The sequence below is a fragment of the Terrapene carolina genome, unplaced genomic scaffold (assembly GCF_002925995.2).
Source record: "Terrapene carolina triunguis isolate 2854851 unplaced genomic scaffold, T_m_triunguis-2.0 Scaffold85, whole genome shotgun sequence".
Classification (NCBI taxonomy): Eukaryota; Metazoa; Chordata; order Testudines; family Emydidae; genus Terrapene; species Terrapene triunguis.
Genome location: NW_020664436.1, coordinates 44,847,685 through 44,872,234, shown reverse-complemented (window position 1 = coordinate 44,872,234; position 24,550 = coordinate 44,847,685). Strand labels below are relative to the sequence as shown.

Genomic DNA, 24,550 nt, shown 5'->3' with positions numbered 1-24,550 from the left:
TAGACATACCCTAAGTTTTACCTGTAATATAAGCTTGAAATTAAAAGCCAAAATGCTTGTTGCCACTATTAGACATAGTTTCAAGGGAGACTGACTTGGAAGTAAAAAAAACAAAACAAAACACCTGTGTGATTATAGATGAAACATATATATGTTTGCATTAGTATATCTGAAGAATGGAATGATTAGATATTTGTAAATCAAGATGTGTTGCAGTTTCTGTTTATTTCCTTCATTGACTCAGAGGGACTTTTTACTGAGGATGTGAAAAATGCCCTGGAGAAGATATTGACAGAGTGGAAAGAGGTGATCCAGCACCTGGAGGAATTGGCAAGAAAGATACAATACCAGGATGAAATAAACACATACTTAAGAGAAATGGGTGAACTTGAGAAGATTGTAAATGAGAAGGAGGTGTGGCTAAAAAATGTCACTTCAGCATTGCAACAGCCACCTTTAACAGCCCTAAAAGAGTCATGTCAGGTAAGGTTGGCAACCTTGTTTACTTTGATATTAAACTTATAGAAGAACGGAATACCCCAGATTCGTTTAGCCTGTTTCAACAGTGTAAGGGTAATTGTCTCAAAAGCACACAAGTCTTATTTAAAATTAATGGGATTTAGATGCTTTTGAAAACTTTATCCTAAATCTGTTGAATAGTCATAGCACAAGTATTTATACAAATGGTTTAAATGTATATCTTGGTTTTGTTTTTGTTAATTTTTCACAGCGGGAGCTCACTCATCTGTTAAGTCTGTGCCCTGAAATTGAACATCAGACTGCTACCTGTAAGGTGCTCACATCCCAATCTGCTGCTCCAAATTTCATCCAAGACAGCTTGAGCAGTATTACTGATCGCTTCAGATTTGTCCGACACAAATTGGAAGAACGACATCAGCAGCTGAAGAAAGGTAAATATTCCATTTCTTCTATTTAAATCACATTGATGCCTCTTTTGATTCTGTCCTTCTTAAAAATCAGATTTTGATACATACTCTTTTGGTGCATAGTCTGATGATCTCAGCGCCTGCAAAGAACTGCTGCTGCACTGTATAATATGCATGATTGTCTTGTGTCTTCATTGACATACTGCAAGTGCCACGTAGAATTTGTAGTTGTGTAGAAATATAAAAGTAGCTTTTCCATTTTCCTCTTTTATCCACAATATAACAGTCGGTTCTAAAAAAGTTTCCAGTTCTTCGTGTAGGTTACGTTATAAGTCAGTGATATCCAGAGAGCGTTTCAGAAAAAGATAGAAAGTGCTGAAAGGAATGATTAGAATGTCTGAAAAGTAATATAAGGACAGATTATTTCTCTTGATATATTTATAATAGTGCTCAGTATAATATGTAACATTTAAAGAAACCTCTTGCAACTATTCTTGTCAAGGACAGTTCACCCCTTATGAAGATGCATAGTACACTGTTGGAACGATATATAATAAATTAAAAAAGTGATACATTTATCAGTCTGGTTCTGTAATCCTTCACTGTGGCACTATTCCTATTGACTACAGTGGGAATTTTTCTGACATACATATTGTAGGACCAGGCCCAGCACCAGCCAATTATAGTCTAAGAAAGGAAAAAAATTATGCTTTTATGAATTGTATATATTAAAATTATGGGATAAATTGCTGTACTGCCAAGAAACTTAGTTCTGTTATGATTGTTGGCTGGTTGTTTAGGCCACAGCTCTCAAACTTTCCTATTTTGTGGACCATGTCTAAAATACATTTCTCTTCTAAAAGTTCATAAAGTGCCTTCGTAAGGTTATCTATGTCTCAGTATTACCTGGTATTTCTGTTGTCTGTTTTTGTATCTACCTGTTGTCTCTTGTCTTATACTTAGATTGTCAGCTTTCTGGGACAGGAACCATCTCACATGATTCTTGGGTGCCTAGCATAATGGAGCCCTGATTGCTGCCCTTTGGCACTACAGCAATCAAAATAATTAATAATACATATAATAATAGTAAGGTTCCATGTTTATTGTGTCTCTGATTTCCTTATCAAATGTGTTCAATTTACACGTTTAAAAAACAAGTCCTAATTGCTAGCTCTGCTAGCCTTTGATCTATTATTAATCATGTTTATGATGTTAGTTGTGACTAAGGACCAACCTACTGTGGAAGCCCCATTGTGCTAGGCACCGAACAAACGCATGGACCCTGCTCTGAAGAGCTTATAAGTAAGGCTATGATTTGGTCACAGAAGTCACAGAATCACAGACCTCGGTGACTTCACCCTGCAGCTGCTGGGAGCTGCAGGGTACCCCCACATCCCCTGGTCGCCAGGAGCTGCGGGGTACCCCTACTGGCAGTTGTGCGGGGGCTGGAGGGAGGGAATCCACAGCAGGGGAGGGTGCTGGACCCTCCTCCCTCCCCATTTTGTCATGGATATTTTTAGTAAAAGTCAGGGACAGGTCACACCTTCCATGAATTTTTAATTGCCTGTGACCTGTCCCTGACTTTTACTAAAAATGTCTGACAAAATTGTAGCCTTACTTACAAGCCAAATAGCTGAGACAGACACAAACAAAGAACTGCGTGATGGCAGCAAACGACATATTAGTACCACTTTTTTTGGTGGGTGGATTTTGTTAGGAAGGGGATAAGTTAAATAGAAAGTGAGGGGGGTGAAGGGGGCAGGGCAGAGGAGGAGCAGGTAAGAGGAGCAGGTTTGGTGTGAAGCTTAAGGGGAAGAGGCTGTGAGGGAAGGGGGTGAATGGAGTGAACAGCCAATCAGCACCAGTTAAAACTGTAAAAAGTTCTGATTGTCCAGAGGTCCCTGCTTTGGCTACTTCTGCCCCTACCAGCTGCAGTCTCTGGCTGGCTCCTCTCTGTAGTTTCCCCCTGTGCCCCATGAAAGTCAAGATAGCTGCTTACATATCTATAGTAATTAGGCTTGCAGTGTCCTCTGTGCTCACTGCCCTCCATGCGGGTGTAACTGATGGAAAATTAACAAGCATTTCTCTTGATGCACAAGAAGCTGTGTTGGTTTTCTGGTGCCAATTGGAGTAAAAAGTAGTGAAAACTGATTTAGTTGCTGAGCATATAGGCTTCTAAATAGACACATAACTGATCTGCTGTGTCCTATTTATACACAGGCCCTTTTCAGAATAGAACCACACTTCAAGTAACTCTTGAGGAAACTTCCATTTTGAATTCCCAATCTGATCTCCCACATTACAGCCATATAGTTATGGCAGGAATATGTTAAAAATTAATATCAGGATTGTATTAAGGAGATACAGACACTATGAAAATAACATAGTGACATAGCAGTGCAACTGGTTAGGTACATCTCATCTTGTGCCTGCTATTTATTTATTTCTTCCTCGGTGTACAACTTTTTTTAACATTAAGTCTCCTCCTCTTGTTGCCTGCTCTCACCTTTTGCTGGTTACTTTGCAGATAGGTTCTGGTCTATATGTTGTTTACCTCTATGATTTTGGTGGTGTCTGCAAATTTGGTTGACATTACACAGAAGAAATATTAAGCAAAGAGAGTTTCTAACAGACTTCAGTTCCGGTATACCAGTGTTTCTCAATGACTGGTCTGTGGACCAGCGCCAGTCGCTGAGGTCTCCCTGACACAATTTAGGAAGGCAACAAGCCTGTCCATGATAACAAAAAGATTGAGAAACACTGCTGTATAGCAGATATATGAGGGAACTCTGGAGGAATGGCTGGTAAGGGAACATGATTAAAATTAATTTTGAGAGAGAGAATAATATTTGACAAAAAAGGGAGATGGGAAACCTGTAAAATACATAAAAATGACTTTAAAGATAGGACTGAAACCTGCTTTGTAACCTATCTGCTGCTGTGTTGTATATGATCCATGAGAGATTTGGTATTGCAGAAAGGCTATGACTGTAAGACCTCATTAGCTGTGTCTGTCTAGAGAGTTTCTAGAGCAGGGGTTCTCAAACTTCATTGCACTGCAATCCCCTTCTGACAACAAAAATTATTACACTACCCCGGGGAGGGGGACCGAAGCCTGAGCCTAGCCAGTCCCGACGCCCCTGGTGGGGGGGTGGGCTGAAACCAAAGCCCGAGCCCGGCTGTGGGTGGGGGCAAACCTGAAGGCCCATCAGCCAGGGCTGATAGCCTTGGTCTGAAGGCTTTTGCCCCAGGCGATGGGGCTCGGGCTTGGGCTTTTGCCCTGGGCCCCAGCAAGTCTAACACCAGCCTGGGTGACCCCAGTTTGAGAACCACTGTTCTAGAGGATTCATCTGACCAACTAAATCTCACAAAATCCCAATATCTTTTTTGCACCCTTCATGACTACTTAAATAGAAGTGTGGTGTGTAGCAGGATGATGTGAAATCACATACCCCTTTTTTATGTGGATCAGTACTTGAATATTGGCTTCTATATAGGGCTGAAATGGCCTTTTAGTTCACCTATGCAACCACTGTAATAGAAGTAGCTCTGGGTACCACAAGTAGCCTCTGTGCTGTTGAATTGATCTTCTGAATCTCAGTAACTGGTTCTGTCAAGCAGAAAAAATAGGTGATAGTAACAGTTATTGTTTAGGCCACAGATATAGGGGGATCTTATCCGGCTATGGGCTTTATCTTGCAAGGCTGTGAGTGCCCTCAGCTGCCATTGTGAAGTGAAGGGGAGTTGAAGGTACTCCATGTATTGCAGTCCAACAGTACACTATTGAATATATGCAAGGTTTCAGTGAAATATGATATTTGTTTCATGGAGTCAATCAGTAACTTCATGTAGTACCATAACCTCTTAATGGAGCTATTTTTGTAATTAACTGCAGCCAAATATATAAATGGTAAATGCACAAACACATATATGGTAATGATCTGTTAGGGAATCTCATTTAAGTCTTTTATTAACATCTTTCATATACTTCTAGCATTTCCGCTGATGCAGTTTTTGAATAGACTCCTGCCAGATTGAGCTATATCTGTATTACCATATATGCCTGTAAACCAAAGATGTCCATACTTTTTCCATTAAGCGAAACTATTAAAATTTCTAATATATTTTTAATTTTTAGCCAATTTTAAATTTAGTAAATGATAATATGGGGATATATGTACCTTTATTTACAAAGTAGTAGCATTCTTCTGCATGAAATAAATCATAAGTAATGTGAACTGTTTCAGTATCTGCTTGAACTATATTTAAATGTAATGTGATATTTGTGCTGTTTTGATATTTCATAGTCTGTTGGATCATGGACTTTCAGTGCTATGAGTTAGGCTACATTGAAACATATTGAACATCTACCTCATTTTCTGCGCACAAACCATTTTGTGAGTTGAACAAGGCAGTGATCCTGTGGAGCAAAACGGGATGTGACCATATCATTCAAGACTATAACATAATACAGCTAAAGTTGGTATTGGTAGCAAAGAGTTAAGATTCCACAGACATTCTTAACTTTGGAATTTTTTGACTGCTAAATGCTTCACTTTACAACGTTTTAAACCTCATGCAGTGCACATCATCCTTACTGAATGAGGTAAGGGGCCTCTAGTCTTATTCACCATTCACTCTGCCATGAAATAAGGCTGGGGCCCTTCAGAATAAATAGTATTACTCTTGGGGGGATTCTGCGCCACTGTGCAATGCAGAATTTTGCAGAAATTAATATTGTGCATGCAGAATTTCCTTCCCCCCCCACAGAAATGTTGCAGAGATGTTGGCTGCCCCTAGGGGCTGCTGGACCCAGCAGAGCCTAGCTCACAAATAGAAGACAAGGCTGGGGGGAGTTCCCAGCTGTAGTTCCCAGCATGCCCTGAAGGAAGGAGGAAGTGTGCAGGAAACTCTGTGCAAGCCTGGGACGCAGCATCAGGATGTTTCTCCCTCTGGATCCCTGGGCTGTAGGAGAGTAGGGGGTGAGAGTGTCTGGTCTGGAGGGGCCCCGCAGCTGGCCTCTGGGAGTAGGGGTGAGAGTGTCTGGGCTGGGGAGGCCATAGCTGGGCTTGGGGTGGGGGGGGGAGAACCACATCTGGCCTCTGGGGGGGGGGTAGGTGTGTCAGGTTTTTGGGCTGGGGGGGCCCCATGGTTGGGCTCTGTGCGGGAGGGGATGTCTGGCCCCCCAGCTGGGTTCTGTAGGGGAGGGGGCAGAGAAACAGGAACTGAGTTGTCATAGAGGTTTCTTTAACTCTCTACTTCTGGGGGATATTTTTTGTGTGTGAATGTATTGTTACAGACATACTTGCTCACAGGTATTTTGAAATAAATTACCAAACTATTTGAAACTGGTGTGATTATATAGTGTTGTTTTAACAAATAAAATTTGCAGAATTTTTAAATTTTTGGTGCAGAATTTTTAAATTTTTGTCACAGAATTCTCCCCAGGAGTGTAATATGTAACTGCATAGACTAAAGTGTAAGGTGTACACGCAAAGCCTTAACTTCGGCATTTCTGGGCAGGGGCCTGATTCAAAGTCCACTCATGTTAGTGGAAACACTTGCATTGTCTTCAGTGGGCTTTGGATCAGGCCCTCAAGCATTAATTAAAAAAAACATTTTTTTTTCCATCAGTGTAGCTACCTAAAACTCATACATGGAAGAACAACTTTTAAAAATACTGAAAGGTCATGGTGTGTAATTACTTTAGCAGATTAAAATGGTGGGCTTCTACTATCATTGCCATGTCTAAAATGGGAGCTCAGAACCCCTTGAAACAGCTACTTACTGTTACTTGGTAGAAAGGTGCAAGCAGGATAGTTCATAATTGGATTAAAGAATTGCTTTTCTATGTACTGACGATTAAATTTAAATAGTTATTTGTATAGGGCCTGATTCAGAGCCTACTGAATTTCCCAGGAGTCTTTCCATTGACATAAGTGGGTGTTTGATCAGGCCTGTAAAATGTAACAGAAAATTGGAGTGCCAGATTACCTCCTCCATGTGCCTTGCTAAATATGTTCTTCCCTAATGTGAAAAGTGATTATGCAAGGATGCTGCATTCCTGAAATTAAATTAAATTAATTAGCAAAACATATTTGAAGTATATGATACAGGATAAAGAACTAGGTATGCCTATGGCACTATAGAAATAAATAATACTTTGGTGCAGGGTAAATTAGCCAACCACATGCCACTGAAGAATGGAAGATACAAAGTTCTGTGAAATTGAAATGTGCATAAGAAATTTATTTTCTCTTTCAACTTTGTCGAGCATATTAGTCATACATAATTCTTTTTGGAAATACTTGTCTGAAGACGAATTCCATCTTTGAAGCTTTTAGGAGTTTGACCTGCTTCTCAGGAACATTCTCTGTGCCTCTCTGTATCATTAAAGCTTCACTATTAACATTCAAGCCAGGCATACTGGTTTCTGAGAGATTTTAAATGTAGTGCACAAATATGTGGCTTTTAATATTTTACAGCCCAATATCAAGTTCACTGATCTATAAGTAGATTCCTCACCCCTATAGTCTTTTGTTTTATGCATCAAAGAGGTTGGATGAAGTGTTTTATGCTGGCTCCAGTTGGGGGAGGAGAAAAGCTGTCTTTCCAGTGCAATAAAAATAAGATTAAAATGTTCTGCTATTAGGGCAACTATTTAATGCATCACATAAGGAACGAGCTCTTCAACTCACATTGTCAGAAAACTTTCCCACGGATCATGCTTAAATTATAGGTTTTTATCATGCTCATCATGACGAAGAATTATTTTCTAATTGTTATGATTTAGTTCACGTGCGTATGAACAGATATATGGGTAATGTGCATTGCAGTAGATCATGGCAAGATGTGACTGGAATATGCTTGATTTTTTTAATATCTAGAAAATCATTTGAAGTAAGCTTGTTTGTTTATGAATGACAATATATTTTAACCATTTATTACCTAGTAAACACATCCTAATTAAAGGGGTCAGATAATATATATTCAATGTAGATTATAGTTTTTGAAAGTGTCGTTTGTCTGCAGATTGGAGGGCATGGTATTTGCCCCCAAGGTACTCTCCAAACTTTTATAAAAGAACCTATTGTTTGTTTGAGACTTTCTTATATAGTGGAAACTGCATATAGTGCAGTATAATGTGTTTTTTGTCATTTAACATAAGTTGAATTGCTTACAAATAGAAGGAACCTTCGGGATTTATAAGCTCCTACAATGGCGAAAAGTACTGGTGCTGGGAGTCTGCAGAGTTTATAAGCTTGTACAGCTCCATAGGAATGTTGTTGAGAATTGCAACTTGAATTTTATTTCAAATAGGGATGGAATTTCATTGCAAGTTCCTCATCAGCAGGTTTCACTGATTAAAACTGTGCTCCTACTTGCTATACCATGAAAGCTTTCCTCTTAAAACTGATATGGCTTCCTTTGAGAAATGGTGCTGCTGAATAGGTCTAATTGTCTCCAGAAGTGTTCACTCATTATTCAGTTAGAAATGGTATGAAGTAGCACTGATAGTTTTAACAATCCATTGTTGAAAGTGAGCCTTTTGATTAATTTTTGGTGGTGGCAATGAAGAATTTGCATATGTATCCAAGGCCAGAGAATACACATACTGCAGTACTATTTTGGTAGCCACCATCGTGTTCAGTGCTGATTTTAAATTAAATATTTTGTTGATAGTTTCTGAAACACACAAACTAATGTGCCAAACAAATCCTTTGAGATTCCAAAGAAGTCAGAAGCAGGAAACCTAATTAAAAATAAATAGGCTTGCAAGGATTAGTTTTTTATCAGTAAATGTTAATAAACGTTGATTTCACCTCACACACACACACACACACACACACACACTGATGAAAAAATATTTCCTTTGATGACTGAAATTTTGAGACAGGGAAATTTAGAAAAATGCTACTTTGAGAGCTTATTAGAGTTTGACTTAAGACTATATACTTTGTTTATTTTTGATATACAAATTATCCACATAATGTTTTAACCATTATAAAACTTTTACTTTTTGAATCTCAACATCTACTGTCCTTTAAATAATTATCTGATGCCCCCTAATTTCCCACAACTGAAAATTTAAATCAATAAAAAATGAAAAAAAAATTGCTTAAAATAAACGATATTATCCATCAAAATTATATAAAAAAGAATTCTGCCAAGCCTAAAAACAAATGAAGATGTGCAAAGAGTCCACAACACATACTAACCTGCTGATTCATAGGTCCCAAGGTCCCTAGTTTTAGGCTGCTCCTCAGTGTTTCCAAATAGCATTTGATGTATTGCCAGAATGAATTCACTCCCTGTCATTACTTCAGAAATATTAGATGTAGGCTAAATTTTTCAGAACTAAGTTCCATGTTCAAAAAGGGTCTTAAGTGTCTAAGTCCTTTTGGCTTTCAATGAGACTCAGGCTCCTAAGTGCCTAAGTCACTTTTGAAACTGGGATTTCAACTCTTGAGTCACTTAGGCATTTTTGGAAATGTTACCTATAATCCTTTCAAGGCTCTACTGTATGCTATAGATATTAAAGATGCTGTATAATTAAAAACAGCAGCAAGAAAGAGGCCTTCTCCTCCCTACTGATTCTTCATTATGTAAATTTTTTTCATTATGTCTCCATGCATCTGAAGAAGTGAGTTTTTTACCCATGAAAGCTTATGCCCAAATAAATCTGTTAGTCTTTAAGGTACCACCAGACTCCTCATTGTTTTTGTGGACACAGACTAACACGGCTACCCCTCTGATATTTCATTATGTAAAAACACCACCAACTACACCTACAGAAAAACTACCACCACCATGAAGTCCTAGCACTTTGCATATTTTGGCCTGTATTGCTAGCACGATAATCAGTATTATGGCTCCAGGAGTTTGTGTTCTAGCATTCATTCAAATATATGAAATACAGCTTACTTCCTTTTAGAAATAAAAGCACTGTGTGCCCATTTCCTCCCTCTTTTAAAAATAGCAACCTTTTTATCAAAAACAGAGCTAGAATGCCAGCCTAGCCAGGATTACTTGGACACTTTGAAGAGACTGAAGGATACATTGAATGAATTGGAGAGTAAAGTACAATCCATCATGAGTGCTGTGAGTGACCCGAGTAAGGTTGAGAGAGCCTTGCAGCAGACAAAGGTAAGTTTATTTTCACTTTTGCATCTAGAAACTTGGCTGTCTTGATAATTTAATTACCCCAAAGAAGCATTAATGCAGCTGGCAGCTGCTTTTTCCCATCCTACATCCCAATGTTTTAGCCAGATTATCTGGGACAAGAGGTGCTTGGTGTACCCTAGCCAAATCCAATGGGATAATTTAAACTTTTTCCCTGCACCACCTTGGAATTTCAGTTGAGTAAGGGATGTATCTTTTTTTTTTTATCCTAAACCGTAAAGTATAGCTGTGAGCTATTGAAAGACCTGCCTTTCAGGCGGCTTTTCAGAAGCAAAGAGTACTGGCCCTTCGGTACCATGGAGAGAATGGCTTTAAAACATCTGTAGCTAGAGAGAAGTGAGACTTCACTTACTTTATATACGTGCAATAGTAAGTAGATATCTTTGTCAAAAGCTGTTATATAAATGTACGAACTTCCCACTTCATATTTGTGTGTGTGTGTGTGTGTGTGTGTGTGTGTGTGTGTAATATATACCTCTACCCCGATATAACGCGACCCGATATAACACGAATTCGGATATAACGTGGTAAAGCAGTGCTTCAGGAGGGCGGGGCGGGGCGGTGCACTCCGGCGGATCAAAGCAAGTTCGATATAACGTGGTTTCACCTATAACACGGTAAGATTTTTTGGCTCCCGAGGACAGCGTTATATCGGGGTAGAGGTGTAGTTAAATATATACACATATCTCCAAATAGTTAATTTTTTTAAAAAAGGCCCCATAAATTAACTGTTCTCTTCTCCTCACCCCTTTTTGTAACCATGCTGTGTAATGGAGAAACCTTTTTCATTGCATTAGTGTAGGAGTGTGGGGATGAAGCTGGAGGAACTCTGCTGAAGACTAATTACTGGTTAATTTTTTTCCTTTTTTGGGTTTATTTTTTTTGAGGGGGGGTTAGTTTTGGGTGTTAAAGTCCTAGTAAGTGAGGATATCCGTGCTTTACTTTATAGACAGCCGATTACGATATGGCTGGAATTCTATAGCTTGCTCTTCTGATACTGCTGCTGTGTAATTTAAAGTTGGCAGAAACCTTTAGTACATGAGCTGTTGGAAATCATGAACGTGACATTTTTTAAGTCTCTGGGGATCTGTCTGACTGGACTTCTGTTTAAGAATTCCACTCCACCTCTGTGACTAATTGACGCGAAGGGACATACTGTGCAGATGTATGATAGTATAAGAATGAGACACATGAGAGTTATAGTGGAGGGCAACAAAGATCTCAGAATGATGTTGAGTAGGAGGAACCTGAGTCTGTCTGCTCTCTTCCCTCACACTTACAAAGAGCCACAAGTGCCTGTGGCATAGACCTTGCGTTAGGATTGAGTTAGGCATCATTATACCACTCAGTGACCCTCTTTACAGAAAGTGTATCTTTTTTCCAGAAACAGCCTGAAAAAAAACTTATCAGATGGACACTTTGCAATTTGTACAGACTGATAAGCAAGTCCCAGTCATAAGAGGAAGCACAAAATAAGTTTCCTGTGTCTCTCTTTTCACTAACTACATGGTGAATTTGAAAATGTTAAAATGTTCATAGAGGAGAAAACTTCCCCATTACAGTACGTGTAATCAGACAGAGATAATCACAAGTTAGCAATGGGTGCAAATATTCATATTTTTGTGGGGTTCTTTTAAAAAACGAAACTTCAGAACACTAACAAAAATGATTGATTTAAGTAAAACTGTGGTGATCTTGGTTCTTATTTTAGATTTCTGTCTCAAAGGATGTGAGGTTTTTCTTTGTCATTAATATTTGAAAATTAGGTATTTGGCCTATCCTGTGACTCTTTAGGACGTTAAAAATGCATGATGCCTATTGTTATTACTATAATCTTCCTATATTACAGCTAGTATAGCAGCACTAAGAGCCAAGGTAGCCATTGCTTCCATTGTGCTTACTGTAACGTACTTTGATTTATGTGATACATGCGATATATATGGAACACTGAAGATGAAGGGAGAGTTTAGCTCCATTTTCTGCCTCTTTTGACTCAAATGTCTTAATGTAGACTGTTTGCATGTGTGCACATATTGTGTATATCACAGTATTTAGGGTTACCATAGGTCTGGGTTTTCCTGGACATGACATCTTTTTTGGTTTTCCAGTCTCCATCTGGGCCGATTTTTGAAATATGACCAAGTGTCCATGATTTGGTACTGCCACCCTTACTTCTGCCACTGCTGCTGGCAATGGTGCTGCCTTCAGAGCTGGGTGGCCAGAGAGTGGCGGCTGCTGTACCCCTCTTCCCCCCCACAACCCTCCCCTTCTGGCAGTGTCCTCTATTTGGGAACTTGAAATATGGTAACCGTAAAAGTACTACCCATATGTACATTTTTTCCCCTGTTTTCTCCCTGCAGACTGTTTGTGAAACAATAGAAGACCAGAAACCTACACTAGATAAACTTGCAGCAGAAACAAAAGCTTTGGAAAAACATGCTTCCTCTGATATAGCAAAGATCTACAAGCAAGAGTTCAAGCGTATACAGGAGCAATGGGACAAGTTTTCTAAAGATGTTCACCTACTGGAGGAAATTGTCTCTAAACTGAGAATATTTGAGGTAAAGTGAAAAATATTTGGGTTTATATTGGTTTACATACCTATTAAGAGTCTGTTTTCTTCTCCCTGTGCAAGCATGAATCCAGCTGATGTTTGACTTTAACATTAAATATGTATTGGCCACAGATTTAAGTAGAATATAAAAATCTTATCACAGGGAATGCTGAAGTATAGTGTAGGGTTGTCATGAGTGTCTCCATTTTAAAACCTCTGATGATAGAATTGTTTTTACTTTAAAAAAAATAAAATAAAAATCCTCCTTTTTACTCTGTTCCTGAAATGGTAAGAGTCAAGTGTATCATTAAGAATTTACTCCTGCTAGATGCTGAGTGCCCTCAACTCTCATTGCTGTCAGTGAAAGCTGAGAGCATTCAGCGCCTCTAAGGGATGTTAAGCACCTTACAGGATACAGCTCTAAATGCTTTGCTTTTCTGTGTCTGAAAAGTAAGAATCCCATTTCTGCTCCTGAACCTGAGTCCCTTGAAGTTGAGTTTGTATTAAGTGTAATACTGGATTGGCACAGTGCCTTCAAACAGTAAGGTTAAAAGGAGGGTGATATATAGGAATGGTTTTCCAGTTCCAAAAATTAGTCTTTGAAATGTCAGGAAGGTGGGTAATGGTCATTAAGAATAATTAGCATTTACAGTGTATGGTACTTCATCCTTTTTAAAAACATTATACAAACAATCCTCACCAACAGTCCTCTGAGGCAGGAAAGGAAATATCCTTACTTTAGAATGGGAGGGATTACTTGCTCTGTGTCGCACAGATTCATTGTGTAAAATGGATTTAAATTAACTTCTGGGTCGCCATCCCATTCTCAGTTCATTAATCTGTGCTATCTCTAGGGAGAGGCAAAAACATGTGAAAATTCAGTGCATCATAACTTGCTTTCAAAATGTAGCTCAAAAAATATAGTACTACCCATCATTTGTAATTATGAAGTGGAGAGTGTGTGCCAATCAGAGCAGATTAAAAACCAGTCTGTCTGTTAATATGGAGTTATTGGTGTGTCTAATGTGATTAGTGTAGTGCTTAAGCAGACATTTTGAATACATTTCAGATCTGGGTTTCCCCTTCCTTTTTTATTTTAAAATCTAGAAAGTAAAAAATGTGTGTCTGGGAGATCTACTCATTTATCCCTCATTAGACCATTTATGGTAGTTCCAGATTCTGAATATAAAGTTTCCTTTACCACTGTTTTGCAGCTAGAAATTGCTGACAAAGGAGATGCTGAGCTCTCAAATTGAACTGCTGTCTGAATTATATTTCCACTTCAAGAATCTGCCTTATTTGGGGATTTTTTTTTTTTAATATGCATTAAACATCTTTGAATACATTGAATTATCTCTATATTCTCTTCCATTTGAAGAATGTATGTTTTATACAGTCCACATACATGCTAATTTTCTTATTGAACCTCATCTTTTGGGGGCATAAGATTCAGAGGAAGGGGAGAGGGGAAACCAGTGTGTGGTTTTTGATTAAAAAAACAAACAAACAAACAAACAAAAAAAACCCTTCCTCTTCTGATTCCACTACTTTTGGGGTGGGGGCTGGGAGTAGAATGTACATTTTACTTGGAGAACACATACAGGCTTAAAAATAAATTTTGATCCGGACAAGGATGTAACAGGGTGGTTTGTTCCATGGGCTGCTGAGCCTCTGGCTAAATCAGCGCTGATTACAGGATGAGCTTCACTGTAGCGGGATCAGGAAATTCCCTATAAATGGCAGCAGGTGGCTGCAGTTAGCTGGGGAATGCTCAGGAAACACAAGTCAGAGGAGCTAGCTTGCCGTAGCGAGAAAGATTTGACTCTTGCAGAGACATTGAACTGTGCCCAGCTCTGGGAAAAAGGAGTTGTTAGCCCTGTAATGGAGGGGAGAGAGATGCTGAACTGGGGTTGGGGCCTGGAGGACCCTTGTATACCTGAGGACTGAATAAAATGGACCTCAGGCTAGGAATGTTTTAATTTCTTTTGGACTGTCTTGATTTTGAGGACCCATGTGAAGGAGACTACAGGAGCGGAGTACTGCAAAGCCACCTCTGGGGCACAAGGGGGCGCTTGGGTGGTGGCCAACCCTGATACTAAGAACTCGTCAAGTGGAGACCTACATTTGTCTAAGTTGAGGCTGTTAATATGACTAAGTAACATAGGCCTCGCTTGCAGAGTTTTAGTTAAAGCTGGACAAGCTGATTAAGATTGGTAAATGGAAAAAATGGTTGCGATTTGCTACCATAAGCTTGGAAAAACATACTTGTGGTGCTAAATCTAGCTCCACTCCTCCACAGGGACGGAGCATACACCCACATGCTCGTGTGAGTATTTTGCTAGGTTATTTACTAATTATTAGTCCTAGATCTGGGGCTGGCTTCCAGTTTACCGCTGAGTAACTGACAGGGCAAGCTCTCTGGGTATTGGAGGGTGGCGTAGTATTGGTATGACAATCACTGAAATATGGCCCTAATTAATAAACTTGTAAATAGAATCCACAGGGAAGTGAAGGGAGTTCTCAGAAAGAAGATATCTGCTGCTTTCTATTTATTACTGGTAGGTCCTGTTACCTGTAGTACTGAGATGAGTATGAGCTGTCTATATACTTGGCCAGAAATACCTGGTTTGTTTAAAAAATAGTTGCTGCTTAATTATTTATGCAGCCCAGGATCAGGTGGAAATCCATTTCTGCCAAGATATGTTCACTCTGTTTAATCAAAACTCTCACTTTTTTTGCTACTTTCATGGCACCGATCTGAGGGATCTTAAAAAGTAAGGAAGGTCTGAGCTCAGGGGGTGGCCTTATCCTACTTTTGTTGAAGTCAATGATAATCTTTTCCATTGATTTCAGTCAGTTGGATAAGGCCTAAGGTGAGCAAGTCTGTGTTAGAGTCTAGAGCTGGAAATGACCCTTTAAGTCATCTACTCATTCTCTCTACCTGGGCAGGATTATTCCCTGTGGTAAATTTACCAGGATTTCCCCCAGGCTAGTTTTAAACGTGCCAAGTGATGGAATTTCAGCCAAAACCTTTGGTGGTTATTCTTTTACGAGGTTTATCTTGATATTAAGCCTACAATTGACCTTTCTTAATCTCACCCCATTCTTCCTAGTTATATTGCCCTTCATCATGCTAAATAACTCCTCTTCTTCCATGTGTTCACATCGTTCAAATACTAGTAGATTTACAATGGTTCCCTCTTAGTTCTCACTTTGCTGAGCTATATATCCTTAACTTTTTAAATATTGCCTCAGCTCATTCAGTTTTGCAGTTCTTTTCAGAACTCTCTCTAATTTCTTGTAATAGCAATATCTTTCTTGTAACTAGTTGCACATCAAATTCAGCATCTACTGCAGTCATTTGAATAATCCCCATGTTCACCCACTTAAACATGCTTATCCTGTGCAGGATTGGGCCCTGAAAATGGAAATGCTCCCTTTTGCATATACATGAGAGCGAGAGAACAAGATAGTGTACTCCGTTATTGTATCAGCATTATCTCAGTGATGTGATACAGCTACAAGCTGAGGGCAAAATTCTCCTTTCTGATCTTCACAGTAGTACTCAATGTTAGTGTACTGCTCTCCCTGTGTGTTTGGGTCACCCATTAATGTCAAGGCTACTGGTATTCCACTGATGTCAATAGGAGTTCCGGAGACATAGGGAGAACAGAATGCTGAAGTTGAGTTATACTGTGCAGATCTAAGAACAGAATTTTTTTCCCCAGTGGGGAACTAGGTACCAGTACATAGTTTTAGTGGAGGGGAAAAGCTTAAGAAAACTGCAGGAGGAGACCGTACTGAAGTATTCTGAAATTTTCTGTGGTGTTGCCTGAGGAGACGTACTTCAAAGGGCTTAAATGTGGGTGTTTTTTAATACACCCACATTTTTTCCAATAGTTTTCCCCAGCATTTCCTGAATGCTTTGTAAAGCTATCCATAAACGAACAAACCTACATAAAGCTGCATATTTGTAGCTTCCTATTTCCTTTGAGGAGCTTTGTTAGTACATGCATTGGTGGTGATATCCCGGGATGCTGTAGTTTAAAAACCATCATAGTTTGAACATGAAGATTGAAACAAAAACTTCATGGTTAGGACTGGGCAGATCAGAGTGAAGTTTGCATTGCAGGCGGAGGGAGGATCTAATTTGTAAACTAGTTGTATTTGCATAGATATTCTATACTACTCAGCGGCTGCTGGCTACTGTTGGAGACATGATACCAAACTGGATGGGTGATTGTATTTTACAGCCATACCCAGACTTAGTAAAACAGATAGATGAGTGGGTAGGCAAGAGACATGGGAAGCAACATGAGTTGAAGCAAGTGAGATCCCTGATGAAGATGTGATCACACATAGGAAGTTAGTTTGCATTTATGTAAGGATTTTTGTTTTGTTTTTAATCAATTTTCTCATGTTTTTAAATGTACGTTTTGCAGTAATATGAACACTTAGTTCTGAGATCTACACCTGCCAAATATCAATATCCCCATTTTACATGTAGGCAACAGAGACAAAGAGAGTGAAGTGACTTATCGAAGGTCTTACAGTAGGTCAGTGGCAGAGCCACTTATAGAAATCCTGACTCCCAGACTGTGATACAAGGGACCATGGAATGTCCCCTTAATTGTGGGAAGCGAATTCTGTGTGTCATCAGTGGCACATGGACTAAAATGTGGTTTTAGATTTCACTTTGGGAAATGAGAGAGGAAAGGTATTCATTTTATTCAGCTTTGTTAAATGGTGCACAGCTTTACAAATTTTAGTTGAAAATATTGTGGAAAATACTATTCGGCAAATGATCCCATTCTAAAGAGACCCTCACACTTGCACATCCTCTGGATTGATAGCTGTGGGAGGGAGTGTTGTGTGGAAATATCCAGAAGGATTCCTCCTCAGCATCTTGTCCATGCATGGCAGGGTTTGCCTCCCTGTCATGAAGGTACCAAAATCTGACAGATCTCCTCAGCTTCCTGCAGTGGCTCTGGCCTCTTAGGTCTCCCAGGCAGCACAGCTAGTAATGGAACAGAATGGCCAGGGATCTCTCCTGCTCTATGGTTGCAGCTGCCCCTGGGTTCCTCCTTGCAGGGACTCACCAGGGAGAAAGAATACAGACAAGTTTGTCCTATTTTTTTAGGTAGAGTTCTGAAGGGGCTTCTAAGGGTCTTACGATATACGTTCCCCCTGGCCTTCACCATCTCCACTCCTTTTCTCCACATGGAAAGTGGACAGCAGAGAGGCCCTCGGCGGGGGTGGGGGCAGTGCCAAATAAGTGTGTGAGCTCCCGTTTTGTGCAGAATGCTTCATATCTGCATTGAGAGGACCACCCCACATGTGAGAGCATAAGTGGTGTGATCTGTCCCCAAGTTTTAATATATGTTGTATTATATGTCTTTGTCCCATGAGTTGTTTTAAAAGGAATGCTGATAAGTATCTTCCCTCCTCAAATTCTTTTCTAGATTATCATACCTCCACCATATTGTAATATTTGGTTCTCTTGTTTGCATACTCTTGTTTTCATTTTTCTTTAACCTACTGCAAAGAAATATTGCACAGGCTTCTTATAGGGGCTCATGTTGATATTCAGTATATGTAATCTTTGTTTCCAGCTGGGATGAAATTGCTCATCCCAAATTTAGGGTATAATTTAAGAAAAACACCCCTTGCCTTATGCATTTGACTGACTCATTCTCTCTCTCTCTCTCTCTCTCTCTCTCTCTCTGCATGATGTGTAAGTATTTACTTCATTAAACCTAGAACATAAGACCCATACTGGGTCAGACCAATGGTCCATCTAGCCCAGTATCCTGTCTTCCAACAGTGGTCAGTGCCAGATGCTTCAGAGGGAATGAACAGAACAGGGCAATTATCACGTGATCCATCCCCTGTCATCCAGTTGCAGCATCTGGCAGTCAGAGGTTTAGGGACGCAGAGCATGGAGTTTCATTTTAATTAAATTTCATCTCAACTGTCTGAGACACACGGGTAGGTGAAGTAATATCTCCTATTGGACCAACTCCTGTTGGTGAAACACAAGCCTTTGAGCCCATGTAGAGCTCCCTGTCAGGTGTAAGAGAGGTACTCAGCGTCACATCTCCAAGACCTGAAGAAGAGCTCTGCTTAAGCTCAGAAGACTGGCTCTCTCACTGACAGGAGTTGGTCCAGTCAAAGACACTACCTCACTCACTGTATCTCTATGTTCCGGGACCAACATGTCTACAACAACAACAACTGCAAACAGTCTTAATGTACTGTTTTTTTCGAATAAGAACATCCGAAAGCAAGGTACTTAAGCACATACCTAACTCTAAAGCATGTGAGTAATCCAATTGCATTTGGTTTGACTAGTTATGTGCTTAAAGTTAAGCACATGCTTAAGTAAATTGTCAAATCTTAGTCTCGATGAATACATATTTTACACTGAACTGTTGTTTCACTATTGGAGCTTCCTATGGTCTGTTTAGACTGGTTTGTGAAATCAGTTTTTAAATCAGCTGCAGAAAATTCCAAAAGCTGGAGGAGAAACAAAACAATGTAAAGAATATAACCATAAATCTTTCCAATAGTGGATTTGGGACAAAAATAAGTACTGCAGTGCTTTAATGGGCTTCCAGTACAGAGATTTTTTTTAGAAATTGGCAGTGTAATATTTGGATCCTGAAAGTATTATTGTTACAAGGTTCCAGTGAAGTAAGGTATATGTTTCTTCAGCTTTGGAATGCAGTATGGAATATATATTTTATAAGGCTCAATTGTAGCTTTTAAGGCACGGCTCTGTATTGGGATGGTTGCATCAGCATAAAGTGAAACTGAAGGACAACAAATTGAAGAATGAGAAAATGAATACTTTTTTCCTGCAAAGTGTAGCTAACCCAAGGACCTCTTTATCCCACATATAATCGAAGCAGAGAGTATAGGAGGGGTTTTAAAATATTAGGCGTAAATAACAATATTGCACATCCACAATTACATTAGACAGGATGAAACTTTTTTGTTAGACGGGATACAAATCTTCATTCTTCAGGGCATAAGCTAACTGATAAGAGTTAAGAGACTTCCCTATATCTGGTAACGGCCACTGTCAGAGATAGGCTATTGGATTTAGTGGATCATTTTTGTGATCAAGTATGGCATTTTCTACACATCTGTGTTCCTCAGAAAGGCAAAATGCCTCCCAGTGGTCCCCAGCAGGCATGGAAGAGAAGCATCCTTGCCACTGCACCTTTTAAAGAGATAGTGTGCACCCTTCCTACCTGTGTCAGTGCAGTGCAATGGGGAGGGAAAGGATTCGTGACTCTACCTCCTTGGGCACAGTGCATTCCTGGGGAATATGGTGGGGGCAGTCCCTGCACTCCTGTCTAAAAAGTGGCATATAGTTGTGCCTGCTCTTCACAGAGGCCGTACAGTAGGGTGTGGGCAGAAACTCCTTAACCCTATACTCACCCCGTTCCTCCGTGCACCTGTTTAGTGGCCAGGAACAGTGCAGTCTGTATTTAGAAGTTCTGTTACTTGCATGTAATACTTTACAATCATTCATATAAGTCTGAGGGTGGGAAACAAATCTCTCAAACAGAACAGAAATTGAAGCCATGCTAGCAGCTTTTAAAATTGTCCTCCCTTGTTACTGATAACTGTTGAAATGCTGTAGTTATTGGCTGTTCATCATGGAGTTACTGTGTTCAATTCAGGCGGATTCAAAAATCATTCAGAAGTGGATGGATGGTGTGAAGGACTTCTTAATGAAAGAACAGGCTATCCAAGGAGATTCTGAAGGGCTTCAAAGACAGCTTGACCAATGCACAGTGAGTTCTGCTGATATAAGGAATCTTCTGCAATAGTGGTTTTTCTCATCTTTATTATTTTGCTGCTATTATTAAACAGAGTGTGTGACACATACAGTAAAGCATGCCAAAAAATTCTTTCCCTTTGTCTTCATCTTTTTTTGTCCAGGTAGTATTTTTCAATTAGCCCTTCAATCCATTTGACCCTAATAATACATTGCAGTTCAGAGAGCTTCTTCCAAACCTCCTAGCATGCTTACAAATTTCTAGTATAATTTAGCTTCACAACTGCCATGATAGATAGGTAAGTGTTTCCTACATTTTATGGATGAGGGAACTGGGACAGAGGAAAAAGTGACTTTCCTTGGTAATAAAGGAAGTCCTGCGCAGAGTCAAGAATCACATTCAAATCTCCCAACTCCCCAGTTCTGAAATTACTCAACCTTTCTGCCCAACCAATGGGTTGTAGTGTTATCCCCCAATGGTTATGAATTTTGGCTGAGAGCATGTGAATAAACCCTGAAATGTAGTCAGTTTGTTTGTGGCTTTCCCTGATTGCTGGAAATTTGGAAATGTCCAAAGCACTTGTGCATCCTCTTCAAACCCATGGCATTCCAAGGGGATAATATAGGCATTTGACATTTTTGGAATATTAATTTGAATGATGTAATGACTGAGTCAGGTGGGCTATAGTTATGTTGTGTATATTATGCCTTAAGCACATTGGTTTGGTACACACTCTGCTGACTAAATATCAATCCTATCCATATATCATCTTGGTGTCTCATTGCCTTTAATACAAATGTATTTGGGAAAATTAAAGTGACAAGAATGCATATCATACAGATGTCTTACAAAAACGAACGCATAAGTAGTGTACTCCCATAATAGAGATTAACATGTTCTTTCTCTAATACATGTTCAGATGTTTGTTAATGAAATGGAAAAGACTGAGCTGTCTTTGAAAGAGATGAAAGAAGTAGAGTCCACTTTAAGAAGCCAGCCTGTTGTAGGAGTTGATACCTGGATAAAATCTAGGCTATTAGAGTGCCAAGCACAATGGGAGAAACTGAGCAAACAGGTCAGTAACTGATAGCATTACTACTTATTTGTTTTATCTTATCTGGTACTGTAATAGTTAACTGCTTTTTCACTCTATGGGTGTTAATGGGCTAGATGGGTAGTAGCGTAACAATAGAATAGTCAAGCCTTTAGATGTAACATCCCATTTATAAAATGTGTTTTAAAAAAAGGAAATTTGTAGTTTTAAGGTATTGTAGCCTGCTAGGAAAAAATGGTATGATGAGCTTGTTCAAGGAATCAGTGCTTTACTTTGGCACTGTACTTTTTGAGGTAAATGTCTGTTTCTAATTTTTAAATGTTTATAATTTCAAAAAGTTGTTGATACAATGGTAAATCAAAAGAAAAGATGACTGATCAAGAATAATTCTTTTACCAGCGCATGTGTTTCATTTTATTAAGTATGTTTAAGTCACATTTTTACATCTTGTGACGTGCCCTTTTGGTTCTGTTGAGCAGAACAGCCTGCAGCGCACATGCTCCGACTTCTGACAATAGAACACCCTCCCATTGACTTCATTTGGAGTTGCATTTGTGGCTCCGGGAGATAGATGACCCTTAGTTTACATTTTAAAAGTAATATATTGAGATCCTTTTTAATGAGAACAATGAAAGAAACAGGTATGTGACAGGGTCCCATTGCTCTTGTCCTCTTTTTGTTTTGCACAGACTGCACAGAGACCTTCCCTTCTGTAGATACTACCATGCGGTTTATTTACAGTGTGTCACTCCACCAGTTTTTACATACTAGTGCAGTCACAGTGTTTACAATATTATATAGCTTTACTACTACTCGTTTTCCAAAGCGTGTGGGAGGAGCAACTTCCCCCGCACAGAGAACTGCCTTTTGTCAGTTCCTGCTAGCCTTGTTTGTCTCCTTCTGTCACCTGTATTTCCTTCCTGTGTTCTTTTATACAGTCTCCTTGTTAATGGGCTCATTAGCTTCACAACCCCAATCTGAACTAATAATCAGAAACTCCTCTTCTTAATCAGGCCCTGCCCAGGGCCTAACTGGCTAAACAGTGACCAGACTGCTGGTTAAATTGCTGATTCCAAGCACTCTGTCACAGGGCAATATAGTTTTAATATTGTACTTTGTCAAATCAGTATTTCATTTTACAATAAATGATCAAAGATCCAGTTAATTTAAATTATGGTTGATTTTAGTTTAGTGCATTGTTCAAACTGGTCCATTGGTTTTCCACTCAATGCAGTTGAGTGCCATATTAGGAAGTGTTATTTCAGGCATGTCTGGAAAGTGGCTTACAAAAGGGAAGAAGTTTGAGATTGACAAGCCCAAATTTAAAATTTTACCCTAAAAGGAAAATAGTACCATTCTTTTGTGTTATGATGTCCCCCTAATGGAGTTTAAAAAAATCTGTTCTCTAGAGTGACTGGTAATTCCTCGCTGCTGGTAAAAATAACGTTTTTGTTTCCTAAAACAAAACTTGTGTTCTAAATTACAGTACACCTTATATATTTCACTGTTAAAATGGTTGAAAGCTCAACCCTGGCCCAGTAAATCCTCTGACAAATACACTAAAAGTTCAAATGCATTATTCCCATATCTAATGGGTATCATTGCTTTAGATCTTTTTCCTGTTCACTTTTTAATTGTTTGTAGTTAAAGATTATCTGATTTACCAAGTCAACTTGCCTGTTGCTCATCTTCTCTTTCCTTAACAGGCAGTTGTAGGCCTTTTCTCAAGTTGCCTGTGAGGTCTGGAATGTTATTCCTGACACTGTGTGCCACCCAACTTTTGACCCATCCTTCAAAACCCTCCTGAAAACAGTTTTTTCCCCTGTTAGTTTTCCAGCCCTGACCTTCCCTCTCCAGTCTTTGGTCTGCGCATTAATCAGAATGTGTGTTTGTACCTCTTCTGGATAGAAAAAGAACTACACATCCATGTGCCATATGCCCTGTACTGCTTGCTTCTAGTGACTTTCCTTTAACTAAAATGGCAGGAGCATGTACTTTTGGAGCAGGAGAATCTGTGTCTTGAGTGGCTATGGTGAGCAACAAAGGGACACCTGTGAAGTTCTTAAGTGACTGCTTATTTATTCACCCACGGCAGCTTATGCTCCAATACGTCTGTTAGTCTATAAGGTGCCACAGGACTCTTTGTCGCTTTTTACAGATCCAGACTAAGACGGATACCCCTCTGATACTTATAAACTAAAAAGATAAGTATTAATAATATGATACCGAAGGGCACTTGATACTCTCTAGTATCTCAGGGAGTGTCACCAGCCTATACTCAGAGAGGAAAGACGTACCTTTTGTCCCCTCCAGATCTTGGTCTTCCTCCATGGAAGCAGGTGGCTTGGTCTGCTTAAAATAGCTCAAATGACTAGTTTTGAATTTCTGAATCTTTTTATCTAAAAAGAGAACTGTAAAAAATGTTTTGGTTGAGGGCATTTAATTAGCTGCACTTGACTTTGAGCCTATGTTAAAATGCTTTTCAAATGATGTGAGCAACTTCAAATAGTGAAACCACCTTAACTTTTCTTGTTGGCATTTCTAGATTGTTAGTCAGAAAAATCGGTTGTCTGAAAGTCAGGAAAAAACTGTAAACTTGAAGAAGGATTTGGCAGAGATGCAAGAATGGATGACGCAGGCTGAAGAGGAATACTTGGAGAGAGATTTTGAGTACAAATCTCCAGAAGAACTAGAGAATGCTGTAGAGGAAATGAAGGTCAGAAATACTAGATCATTACAAAGACCTGGTTACGCACAAACAAATAAAACACAACACTTAACACTTTTTGTCTGGGGGCTTACCTTGAGTTTTATATGATGATTACTTACATGGAAGGGAGTCCTGCTCATGATAAGATTAGTGCTATTCTTCAACTACACTTTATGGAATTTTAATTTTTAAAGCACAGACTGAATAAGCAGATTTTTCTCATTGGGCAAAGAGCAGCAAGAGTTCCATAACAAAAGGCTACCCACCCTGACCGACAAGCAGGGTTGGTGTCTGTAGGAAATTGGGTTTGGGGTGGGGGTGGGGAGAAGGAAAGATGTGAAAAGTGAGAACAATAGAAATTTATTGCGGGAG

At 39.4% G+C, this 24,550-nt stretch overlaps 1 protein-coding gene across 1 annotated transcript in view; it reads left to right on the top strand.

The window, feature by feature from the left end:
- The window catches only part of UTRN (utrophin), a 513,556-nt gene that overhangs the window by 108,356 nt on the left and 380,650 nt on the right, over window positions 1–24,550 (top strand). Inside the window, exons 19-25 of the mRNA XM_026649537.2 lie at window positions 245–483; window positions 731–911; window positions 9,889–10,034; window positions 12,431–12,631; window positions 20,316–20,429; window positions 21,334–21,489; window positions 24,014–24,184. Of these exons, the coding sequence (XP_026505322.1) occupies window positions 245–483; window positions 731–911; window positions 9,889–10,034; window positions 12,431–12,631; window positions 20,316–20,429; window positions 21,334–21,489; window positions 24,014–24,184 (1,208 nt within the window). The remainder of the gene's footprint in view (window positions 1–244; window positions 484–730; window positions 912–9,888; window positions 10,035–12,430; window positions 12,632–20,315; window positions 20,430–21,333; window positions 21,490–24,013; window positions 24,185–24,550) is intronic.